At 40.4% G+C, this 13,209-nt stretch overlaps 1 protein-coding gene across 1 annotated transcript in view; it reads right to left on the bottom strand.

The window, feature by feature from the left end:
- Window positions 1-710: 710 nt before the first annotated feature.
- Window positions 711-13,209, bottom strand: part of SLC15A5 (solute carrier family 15 member 5) — a 90,954-nt gene continuing 78,455 nt past the window's right edge. The window contains 2 exon segments of the mRNA XM_061124198.1: window positions 711-858; window positions 7,651-7,759. Of these exon segments, the coding sequence (XP_060980181.1) occupies window positions 711-858; window positions 7,651-7,759 (257 nt within the window).

Genomic DNA, 13,209 nt, shown 5'->3' on the forward strand with positions numbered 1-13,209 from the left:
AATCCCACCACTTATATTTATATTACAATTTCTTCATTATGTGATTATTCACTTTTGGGTTAAGGACCTCTATTTTGGTAATGCTGTTTTTTAAAAAAATTTGTTTAAAGATTTTTTTTAATGTGGACCATTTTTTTAAAGTTTTTATTAAATTTGTTACCATACTGCTTGTGTTTTGGCTTTTTGGCTGTGGCTGGGATCTTACTTAGCTCCTCAACCAGGGATCAAACCTGCACCCCCTGCAATGGAAGGCAAAGTCTTAATCACTGGACCCAGTAATGCTGCTGTTTAATTCAGAGAAAATTTCCTTCACTCATAACTTGATAGTGTAATAGCAAGATGAAGTACAGTAAAACTATATAGGCTTATTATTTATGTATAAGATATAGGTTATTTGTGTTTAGGTTTATTATTTGCTCTGACATAAACTGTGTATGATTATTATGCCTGGCATGTAATAAGTGCTCAATAAATGTACTGAAAGGAAGAATACAGACATACTATTATTTCAATTCTAAGGACTTAAAACTATGGCAACAAACAAGTGTCATATACATTGCTTTAAACGGCTGAACCATTAAAGTACACAGATGATGTTCATAAGGCCACTCTCATACTAATACATATTAGCTCTTAAACTAACAGGCATAGCATCCAGCTGAAGAAAACAGTGAATACTCTGCTCATAGGATGGGTTGAGTCGAATAGTTTCACAGGGCTGTTTCCCAAAGATCAATACTCGAAGAAAATTCCTGTGTACTGCCATAAAATTTCAGAGACTTTTCCTGGAGGGGAAGGGTTTCTTCGAGATTACTTCCACTGGTGTTCTGAGCATTAAAATGATTTAAATTACAATACCTAAAAAAGAAAGAAAGAAAGGTTTTTTTTTAAGGCCAGATGTAGATGACTTGATAAATCATTTGCTTTCTCCCCGTGCTTGCCTCCCTTTTATTACAGTCCCGTAGATACTGGCACAACGGTGATGATTATTTAAGAGCCCTGCTCCCCAGAAGAGTCTGGATAAAACGACAAAGGGAGTTTTAGGACATGTGAAGGTGTCTCACAAGGACCTTTAGATGGTGCTGTTTTACAGTCTGCCATGAGTCTGATGGTGAGAAACATTAAAGTCTGGAATTATCAACTTTGTAGATTTAATGGTGGTAGGACTGGAGAGATTTATCAGATGTACTGTGTGTGTTAAGTCACTTCAGTCATGTCCGACTCTCTGCAACCTTATGGTCTGTAGTCCGCTAGGCTCATCTGTCCATGAAATTTCTCAGGCAAGAATCCTGGAGTGGGTTTGCCATTTCCTTCTCCAGGGGATCTTCCTGACCCAGGGATCGAACTCGTGTCTCTTACGTCTCCTGCATTGGCAGGTGGGTTCTTTACCACCAGCGCCACTTTAGAGTGGTCAGATGCACTAGGGGTTTGTAGATTTAGTGCTGAGACTGTGTGGAAAACACCACTGTCGAAGAAGAAATCCACAAATGTGTTTCTAAAATGTGTCCCCTTATCCCTGACTTATGCAAAATCTGGATTCCCCATCTTCTAAATGCCAGAGAGTAAGCCAGGGCCCAGTACTCACCCTAACTTACCAAATTCTCCCTACAACTTGGGGAGGATGGGATGGAACCATTCCCATTTCACAGGCAAAAAGGTTGATGTTTTAAGAGGTTACATAACTTGCTTAGGTTCACATGAGTAATAGTTGACAGAGCTTGGGTTTGAAACCAGAGCTCTCTGAGTCCTGATCGTTTTCCTCTATGCTGCCTTCAGAGACAAATTGTTTCCTAAACATTTTGAAGACGCTCCAGGAGGAGAGGAATTTCAGGCTGTTTTATTCACTGCTGTATGCCTACTGCTTTGACCAGTGCCTCGTACATGTTGTTGTTTAGTCGCTAAGTCATGCTCGATCCTTTTGTGAATCCACAGACCGTAGCCAGCCAGGCTCCTGTCCATGGGATTTCCCAGGCAAGAATACTGGAGTGGGTTGCCATTTCCTTCTCCAGGGTACGTAGCAGATGTCCAGTAAATATTGGTTGAATGAACAAATGAATAAGAACCATAAGTTCAATTTTATCAAAGACACATAAGTCTCCGAGGTTAGGCTTTTTCTTTTTTTAAAATTTGTGAAGGTTTCTGAAGTTAACTTTGCCTTTTTTCCCTTCTCAACATTGCTAAAAATACCTGTAAGAAAAGGATATGCTTTGAATAACTGGTCCTTTGTCTCTGATTTAGGTCTCTTTCGCTAATTGTTACAGGTGATGTACAAAAGATTACTGGTATCATTAACAAATTAAGCACAATGATATTAACTTCATGTGTTTTACAATATTGGAGGGATGATGGTGTCAAGCTGTAGTAATAAATATCCTTCTATTCTCCAACCACTATAAACATCCACGCTAAGTTGGTTCAGTCATGTCCAACTCTTTGCAACCCCATGGACTGTAGCCCGCCAGGCTCCTCCGTCCATGGGATTCTCCAGGCAAGAATACTGGAGTGGGTTACCATGCCCTCCTCCAGGGGATCTCCTCAACCCAGGGATTGAACCCATGTCTCTTGTGTCTCCTGCATTGGCAGGGGAGTTCTTTACCACTAATGCCACCTGGGGAGCCCAATAAACATCTATAATATCCTTTTATTAATATCTTAGCATCAGATGTAGGATGCATATTTATATTAAGGTGTATAGAGATATTCGTATAATACTTTCCAGCAAGGAAAAACATTTCATCCACCTACTTCCTTCATCCCCAACCTGGAGAGCCTCAGATGCGTCATGTCATCAGGGCCCCATTTCAGGTATGATTGAGGAGGAGGAGCTGACATTCTGCTGCTGCCACTGTTGCTGCTAAGTCGCTTCAGTCGTGTCCAACTCTGTGCGACCCCATAGACGGCATCCCATCAGGCTCCCCCATCCCTGGGATTCTCCAGGTAAGAACACTGGAGTGGGTTGCCACTTCCTTCTCCAATGCATGAAAGACCCCATGGACTGCAGCCTACCAGGCTCCTCCGTCCATGGGATTTTCCAGGCAAGAGTACTGGAGTGGGGTGCCATTGCCTTCTCTGTTGACATTCTGGAATATTCCTAACTATACTTAGCTATGGCTTCCCTGGTGTCTCAGAGGTAAAGAATTCCCCTGCCATTGCAGAAGACACGGGTTCGATCTCCTTGGGTTGGGAAGATCCTCTGGAGAGGAAAATAGCAACCCACTCCAGTATTCTTGCCTGGGAAATCCCACAGATGGAGGAGCCTGGTGGGCTATAGTCCATGGAATTGCAAAAGAGTTGGACACAACTTAGTGACTAAACAGCAACATACCCGGTTAAGTGATTTTCCACTGACCTTAACAAGATTAGTTTGGTTCTAGGACTTACACCAGGATTGTAGCACAGTAATATAAACTTGATGGTGGGGTGCCCTTGGATGCTAACACAGATCCAATTGCTCTTGTATATTAGTGAGGGTACTATTTCATCATTAATCCACTGGCCTCAGGATCTTTAGGACAAGAATAACTTGGGACTCTCCTTGATACTTGTGACTGACATTGATAGATTTATCACCAATATCTGGCTCTGAAAAGATATACCTTTGGGTTTGGTAAGAACTGGATTGTGTTTAGAAGGGTACTGAGATAAAACATCATCTGTCTCATAAATAATACATTTTAATAATACTATTCCTGGGACATCTGTGTTTTCTCCTGTTTCCATCCTTATTGTTTGTTGTTGTTTAGTTGCTAAGTCATGTCTGAACCATTTGCAACCCCATGAAGTGTAGCCCACCAGGCTCCTCTGTCTATAGGATTGTCCAGGCAAGAATATTAGAGTAGGTTGCCATTTCCTACTCCAGGGGATCTTCCTGACCCAGGGATTGAACCCTCGTCTCCTGTTTGGCAGGCAGGTTCTTTATTACCAAGCCACCAGGGAAGCCCTTTATTGTTTGTCAGTGTTTGACAAAAGCAATCAGTATAGAAATAAGCTGGAATCCTGCACTTCTCACTGCAGACACTGATCTAATCACTTAGATTCCATGCAGTTTCTCACTTAATGGTTTTGGTTTGGCCTCTCCAATCCCAACTGGGAATAGATACCCAAGGCAATGTGTTCCTTTGAACTAATGTAGTTGGTTCTAGCTATTTAATCTCTATGGGCAAAATTTTCAGACTCTCCTTTCTTCTGAAATGGGACAGGCATTCTTTTCTTGTGGAGGCTGATCAACAGGTGGTACCGAGTACAGTTACCTGAGCTGAAGGGACGGTTTCCATCCCTATAGAGTTTAGGGGTCATCAGAGCAGGAAGAGGGCTCCTCCATGGCCCTTAGAAGCAGCACAATTTACTCAACTAGGTTTTCACTTCAGTGTTCTCATGTATTCAGTTAGTTCAGTCACTCAGTCATGTCCGTAGACTGACACCCAGTCACTCTTTGTGACCCCATGGACTGCAGCACACCAGGCTTCCCTGTCCATCACCAACTCTCAGAGCTTGCTCAAACTTACGTCCATCGAGTCAGTGATGCCATCCAGCCATCTCATCCTCTGTTATCCCCTTCTCCTCCTGCCTTTAATCTTTCCCAGCATCAGGATCTTTTCCAATGAGTCTCTTCTTCACATCAGGTGGCCAAAGTATTGGAGTTTCAGCTTTAGCATCAGTCCTTCCAACAAAGGACTTGAATTCCAATTCAGGGTTGATTTCCTTTAGTATTGACTGGTTTGATCTTGCAGTCCAAGGGACTCTCAGGAGTCTTCTCCAGCACCACAGTTCTCGTGTATAGAGTGATAAGATCAGAGAGGTGGACAAACACGCTGCTTAAGATGGAAATGCTCAACATATGGAAAATTAATTTCTTCTCACCCTGTTTTATTTCATCCTTTCTGTGTTTCCTTCCCTCATAAAGGATGCAAGATGAAAGAAAGCATACAGGAGATGGAGAAGATTTGGTAAGAATCAGATTTCTTTCTAAATAAGCCCTATATTGGGGCTTCCTCGATGGCTCAGTGGTAAAGACTCTACTTGCAATGCAGGAGCCACAGGAGACATGCCTGGGGTTTCGAAGATCCCCTGGAGGAGGGTATGGCAACCGACTCCAGTATTCTTGTCTGGAGAATCCCATGGACAGAGGAGCCTAGCGGGCTATAGGCCATAGTGTTGCAAAGAGTCAGACACGACTGAAGTGACTTAGCATACATGCACAAGCCCTGCCTACATTATCTCTTAGTCTTTTTCATCTCTGGTTCCTCCAATCTCTGGTGCTTTGTATATTTTTATCCCTGCCTCCTTCTCTGAACCCCGCTCTAGCATCTCTCACTTTATAGTAACTCACTTGTTCAACAATGACAGAAGAATAATCACACTTAAATATTTTGAGTGCTAGATACTAGCTCCATGTAGACCAGTACTTTGCTTTCTTCAATTTTATTTTCCAAGTGCTTGGAACAATGCTTAACACATTGGTTGAATGAATGGATGAATGAATAAATGTGTGAGTCAGTCCCAGAGCTAATAGATTTTTGGTTCCTGTGCTAGTGCTACCTGAATTTAGCCCACAATCATGGTCATCTTGGCCATAGCTCAGCATGAGTCTAGGTGAAAAATAAACAGGAGGACGAAGGGAGCATAAAGCAATACACGAGGCCATTATTATTATTGCTAACATTTTTGAGTATTTACTTATCCTCTCAATAATCTTATGGCACAGTTACCATTCTTATGGTTTCCTTTTGACAAAGAAGAAACTGAAGCTTAGCAAGGTTAAGTAACTTGCTGAGGTTTGTGCAGCTAAGCTGTGGGCCTGGATTCAACTGGGCTGCCTCTAAAGATTGCTTTTTTTCCCAACTATTGACATATATATATATATATATATATATATATATATATATGTATTTTAATTAAGGTATAGTTGCTTTACAATGTTGCATTAGTTTCTGTGGTACAAAAAAGTGAATCAACTATATGTGTGTATATATATATGTCCCCTCCCACCCCCGCCCATCCCACCCCCCAGGGCATCGCAGAGCACCGAGCTGAGCTCCCTGGGCTATCCAGCAGGTTCCCACTAGCTATACACACATGGTGGTGTATATATGTAAATTGCATTCTCCCAATTCAGCCTGCCCTTGCCTTCCTCACTGTGTGTCTACACGTCCATTCCCTATGTCTGTCTCTATTCTTGCCTTGCAAATAGGTTCATCTCTACCGTTTTTCTAGATTCCACATTTATGTGTTAAGATACGATTTTGTTTCTCTTTCTGATTTCCTTCACTCTCTATGACAAACTCGAGGTCCATGCACGTCTCGACAAATGACCCAAACTACTTTGTGTAACACAGGGTCCAATCTCACAGTGGGAGAGTACGTGAAATTGAGAAACAACACAGGTTTGTGAGAATTAGCTGATGGGTGACACTCATGTGTTTGGAGGCTGTGGCCAGAGGGGAAAGAAGCCTTGCCTTCAGTTTCAGTTTTTATTGCTGACTCTGTTTTGCTGCAAAGATGGGGACATTGTTGTGGAATCCTTCTGCAAGAATCTGACTTTCTAATGTGGTGATCCATCTAAGAACCAGGCAGGCATTTTTAAGGAGATTTTACGGTACGGAGGGTCACTTTGATAACATACACTTTGGAAGGTAAGAAATTTTAAAATTCAGGAAGCCCTTAAACTTCTAATTTTTTGTTTGTTTGTTTTTTGATTTTTGTCATTAATTCTGTCTCACATGAGGTCTCAGTGCTTCTCTTAAGCTGGACCATAGGCCCCATGATAGCAAGGGCATAGGTGGCACTGAACAGTGACTGGTACTGATTTCATGTCCTTCTAATTTACCACATCCTATGACTGATGTTCCAAAAGAGATTTATTAGAGGAATAAAAGAATGATTCAGGCAAGGAATAAGTGGTACTAGATCAGAGACTAAATGACTTAATAGATAAATGAATGGAAAGAAGTGAGGAAAATAAAGACGTATTTAGTTCCTGCAACATGGCAGACATTATGCTTGGTCTTTTATCAGAATTCATCTCCCCAAAAAGCCCACAAAAGGTTGGAATTATTGTCCTTATTTTACATGTGTGAGGACAGAGGCTCAGAGAGGTGAGGCACTTTGATCAAAAGCACACAGCCATCCAAGAAGACATCACTGAGAGAGAGAGATGGGCTGGCAATGGATGGATGGTAGATGATACATATTAAGCCACTTGAATGGTCTCAGGTGACTGGCTAAACGATTTTGCACGGTTTGTTATTGACCTTGAAATGGTCACTGCTGATTTAAAGGCCTGAATGGAATCCAAATCTTAAGCCTCATTAGATTTCTAGCTATTTGTTTAATGATATTTGCTTTTAATGATAATGACTCATTCATTCTTATTATTGATATGGTTATTTCTAATTCTAAAATGGCACTGTATGTTGGAGGAAAAATATCTTGTTTTAGAATTGAGCAAAGAAAAAAGAACTTTTTTATTATAAGGACTGATGGAAAAGTGAAGTCTAAGTGGAAATTTCTTGCTCTGAATATCTGTTAAATTTCTCTAATATGCTGATTTGTCCAGTCATGGAATACAAGATTCCCATTGGCTCAGTGATGGCTCCCAGATCAATATTTCATGGACTCAGAAATTGTTCATCTTACCACACACTTACTTACCTTTGTGAAACACTCCAGAATCCCAGGACGTTCAACAATGTTAATGATGCCAAGAAGAAGAAGAAGTTTTCTAAATTGCCTTTGTTTAATGTGTTTGGAAACCAATTGCCTGTTTGGAACAAATGTAATTGTTATTCAACTGCAGAATTGTAAGTTTCTGTGAATATTTTATCATTCCACAATTCATAGAGTTTTATTCACTTGAATAGTATCTACAGAGCAAAAAAGCACATCTGAAACTCAGAGTTAAAATTCATTTAATTTCTGTAATTAACAGTAAAATAATAAGCAAAGCATGCCAAATGTTTTGAAGGTCAAAAAACTTGATTTGGATAGCACAGTATAGGTACTAGAAGAACCTGACTATGCTTCTAATTTGCAACTATCACATTTTTTATTCATTCTTTTATGTTTAATATATAGAACAGTGCTTGGCACCCCCATAGGGATTGTTTGGTAAAATACATTGAAAGTATGAAAAATATTTGTCATCACCAGATAGCCCATTGCATGTGCTAATTGTAAGGCTGTGAATGTGAAAGTCACTCAGTTCTGTCTGACTCTGCGATCCCATGGACTGTAGTCTGCTAGGCTCCTCTGCTGATGGACTTCTTCAGCCAAGAATACTGGAGGGGATAGCCATTCCTTTCTCCAGGGGATCTTTCCAAGCCAGGGATTGAACCCAGGTCTCCTGCATTGCTGGTGGAGTCTTTACTGTCTGAACCAGCAGAGAAACCCAAGAATACTGGAGTGGGTAGACCATCCCTTCTCCAGGGGATCTTCCCGGCCCGGGGATCGAACTGGGATCTCCTGCATTGCAGGAAGATTCTTTACCAGCTAAGCTACCAGGGAAGCCCAGTTGTAAGGCTAGTGAGATAATACATGCAGATGCCAGATGTTACTTTATTTTGATAACTGAGATAGGATAAATCCAGTGTTACCTTATTATAATACCACAGACCCCATTGGTCATAGCGCAGTCTGTGGTTCATGTGAAGACTTTCTTTTAACCTGATGAGAATTCCTCAGTTTAATACCCTTAAGTAAGGAGTCTTCACCTCCTTTTGGCTCAAACTGAGCATGTGTTGTTCTCTGCTAAGTTGCTTCACACATGTTTGACTGTGTGTAACCCCGTGGACAGAGGAGCCTGGCGGACTACAGTCCATGGCGTCGCAGAGTCAGGCTGTAGTCTGCCAGGCTCCTCTGTCCACGGAATTCTCCAGGCGAGAATACTGGAGTGGGTTGCCATTTCCTCCTCCAGGGGATCTTCCCGATGCAGGGAACAAACCCACATCTCTTATATCTCCTGCACTGGCAGGTGGGCTCTTTACCACTAGCATCATCTGGGAAGCCCCAAACTGAGTATAGAGGAAATTAATTAGGGTTCAAGGTCATTGCTTCTACTATGCTCTTCAGTTGTGATTTTTGCTTTGGCTCTTTGCTAGCACTCTCTTTTCATACCTAAATCTATATGTCTATATCCATATTATCACTATGACTTACACACACACTCAGTTTTTCTTCAGTGGGTGTTGAAATTTAATATTGAATATATTCTGTGAAATACGATGTATTCTATCATATACATTATACATGTAGCACTTATTTTTATGCACTACTTTTAAAAACAGCAGTAGGATCTTAGTATTAATAATATATCACAGATATATAGCATTATGGAAGTTTAAAAGATTACTTAAAAGGCAAAATCTATCTTCAGAGAGAGAATTTAAATTCAATTGCAATTCTGAATGGGCAAAATAGTCTGTTCAGTTAAGTTCAGTCACTCAGTCACGTTCAACTATTTGTGACTCCACGGACTGCAGCACGCCAGACTTCCCTGTGCATCACCAACTCCCGGAACTTGCTCAAACTCATGTCCATCGAGTCAGTGATGCCATCCAACCATCTCATCCTCTGTTGTCCCCTTCTCCTCCTGTCTTCAATCTTTCCCAGCATCAGGGTCTTTTCCAGTGAGTCAGTTCTTCCATCAGGTGGCCACCCCACAAAATGTTATGCATTATGAGAGCAGGAAGAGATGATCTCTGAATAGTCAGCTCCTACATTGGGTTGTGAGCAATCTGTCTATGTTCCAGCTGACTTGATCTTTAGTGTCATCTCTGGCACATGGGTTATATGTTGCTTCCTTAACTAGTGTATGGTTTTTGGCCTCTCTCTTGACAGTATATACTTTTAAATGGGGTTTGAATTAAATGCTTTGTTCAAGGTTGATAGTCAGCAAGTGCACATGCGTGACAGCTGTGAAGAATTGTGCCATTTCCCACTTAAAGCTGCTGCTCTTCTGTCATTTAACTTCCCAATGACTATTATTATGGATCAACCATGAAAATTATCTTGTGTCCATTATGGTCTAGGACCTATAATGAAATCTGGTATTGAGTTTAAAGCTATTTTCTAAGTTCTACTTCCCCATTTTATTAATTTGTGTTCCATTACAATAGAAATTTATGGTTTTATTGCTATATTGGCATGCTGCCTTTATCTGATATTTAGGAGAAATTTCACTGAATGTCTGTGTCTGTCTATTGGGTATTTTGTAACCCTCTTAATGTGTGTGTGTGTGTGTGTGTGTTTAGAAACTAAACATTTGACTATACCTGAATGGGGGAGTCAGGGTAGAGGTCAAGGTAAGTTGAGATAGCATCACACTTATTTTCAGGAAGAACTAAACCATCCTGCTAAGCCTATTCAAACAGTCCCATTTCTTTATTTCTCCTGAATTAATATCCCAATCATATTTCTGTCCTTTTCATTTCACATCAGCACTTTGCATGTCATGCGATTATACCATTTTATCACCGTGTTTCTCTGGCTAGAGTCAGAGGAGTTTGCAGAGAGTAGGCAAAGCCTCAGAATTAACATGACATTAATTCTTCTTGGAGCATGAATTTTACTCCATAATAAGTAACTGAAAAGGCTATCTTTATTTCATAACAAAGTCAGATGAGGGAGAAGAATATAAATTTTGTAAGATCTTTAAAGGTAAAACATAATATTCCTAAGAAATTGTGCAATTACAGCAAATACCAGACTATCAGGGCTTCCTAGGTGGCGCTAAAGGTAAAGAGTCCGCCTGCCAATACAGGAGACATAAGAGACAGGGGTTTGATCCCTGGGTCAGGAAGATCCCCTGGAGGAGGAAGGGCATGGGAACCTACTCCAGTATTCTTGCCTGGAGAATCCCATGGACAGAGGAGCCTGGCGGGCTATATATAGTTCATAAGGTCGCAAAGAGTTCAACACAACTGAGCGACTGAGCATGCACACACGCACCTGGTGTGGGGTTATCACTGGGGGTGCTGGGGTGGGCACACAGGAGAAACGCTGTCCCCTGGGATTATGTGCATGGGGCTGACAGGAGGATGTAATACTTGAAAAGTTAGAGAAAGGCAGTGGAAATTTACGAATAACACAAGATATTTTGTGACTGGAATTATTTTAAAAATGAAAGAGAACCATACCACCTAGTCAAACTCCTGATAATACTCCTTTCTTCTTTATTTTAAAATTTGTATTGGGGTATAGTTGATTTACAACTACATGTTTCTTAGTTTCTGCTGAACAGGAAAGTGAATCAGTTATACATATGCATATACCTACTCTTTTTTTAGATTCTCTTCCCATACAGGCCATTACAGAGTATTGAGTAGAGTTCCCTGTGCTATAACGGTAGGTTTTAATTAGTTTTCTATTTTATATATAGGAGTATTCTTTCTAAAATATGATTTTTAATGTTCATCTTTCTTCCTAATGCTGATCCCATTCTAGTTCCATAGTTTTGCCTTTCCTTCTTTAGGGGATCTTCCCAACTCAGGGATGGAACCTGGGTCTCCTGCATTGCAGGCAGATTCTTTACCATGGGACCACCAGGGAAGCCTTTGATTGTGTAGCTAATTTACATGGTGAGCTTCATGGTCAAGAAAACGGTCACCTGAATTGATTACACGGAACAAACATTAGCATCAAGTTGGAGAGACAGATTCTTTGTGAAGCTTAAATTTGCTTTATATATGAGATTACATGTCTATGTATGCTCTTTAGAGCTAGCATTGCCTATAGAAAGATATAGAAAAAAATATAGAAAGAGCATTGCTGGAATCAGAGAGACTTTTGAAGTCTATTATTTAATAGTTTGATTGTTGGGGATTTGCCCACATGGATGGCTTCAGCATTGGTTTCTCTTCTCCCAGTGGTAGCAGTAACCCCTCTCACTGAGCTGGTATGAAAAGGAAAAGAGATAATAGATGTTGAGGGTTGGGCACAGAGCAGGTACCCCCCATAAGCATTAAGCTATCCCTTCTTGCGCCCCACTTGAGAGGTGCTCATACAAACTCATGGAGCCTGAGCTTGATCTTGAGCCCATCTCCTGTCGGATATTTCTTCATGTTCTGTGTGCCATTTTTTTTTTTTTTTTTTTATCATTATCCCAGGACTGGTTGTAAAATGTTCCATTTAACATTGTCAGTTGACTCAGCTCTTAGGTACTATAACTTTATTTTAGTAGCTTATAAACTTTTATTGTCGTAATTCACATTTGTGCCATTTTTCATCTGACATTTCTAGTAGCTGATTGAAATCAGGAGCATCCTTGCAAAAGGAGACAAAGTGAAGGCTTTAGGTCTCGAATGGGACTGATGAGACTTCTCTAGGTCTTAGCTGGGGTGGACAGGAAGGTTAACAATATGAGAAAAAAATAGCCACATGACGAGTCTGGGGAATGACAAAGTGCTATTTGTTAATGCTGACAGTTAAGCCTTGGTGACGTATTTTGATATTGTAACCAGCTTGTTAGAAATGAGTGTTATACTACTGACTATTGGAATACTCACAAAATATTCAGCATTGTTCACCGTCCACTCAAATCATCTATCACTCAGCTAGATTTATTTGTTCATTTGAAAATCATTTAAGAAATTTTTATGTACCAGGAAATGGGCATTCCATTGCTTAAGCAAAGGAACTCATGGATTAGTAACATGAAACATACAAACAGGTACACTACATACGTTGTTTTATTGCACTTCACAGATACTGCATTTTTTACAAACTGAAGGTTTGTGGCAACTCTTCTCAAGCAAGACTACTGGTGCCATTTTTCCAACAGATTTTTTTTTTTTTTTTTTTTGCCACACTGTGTGGCATGTGGGACCTTAGATCCCCAACCAGGGGAACTACGGGCCCCCAGCAGTGAAAGTGCAGGGTCCTAACCGGTGGACTACCAGGAAACTTCCCCCAAACAGAATCCTATTTTAATTATGGTATGTACATTGTTTTTTTTAGACATATGTTATTGGACACTTAGTGGACTTACAGTGTAAACATGTTTTATGCTACACCATCTTAATAGACAATATAGTGTCTTCATATACAATGTCTTTTATACATACTGTCTTACTAGACTGTATAGTGTAAACATCACTTTTATATACACGGGGAAACCAAAAAAATTCATGTGACCTGCTTTATTGCTGTATTGCTTTACAAACCTACAGTCTCTCTGAGGTATGCTGGTAATTATTCTCGAACATTAGACTTTAT

The sequence above is a fragment of the Dama dama genome, chromosome 22 (genome assembly GCF_033118175.1).
Source record: "Dama dama isolate Ldn47 chromosome 22, ASM3311817v1, whole genome shotgun sequence".
Taxonomy (NCBI): domain Eukaryota; kingdom Metazoa; phylum Chordata; class Mammalia; order Artiodactyla; family Cervidae; genus Dama; species Dama dama.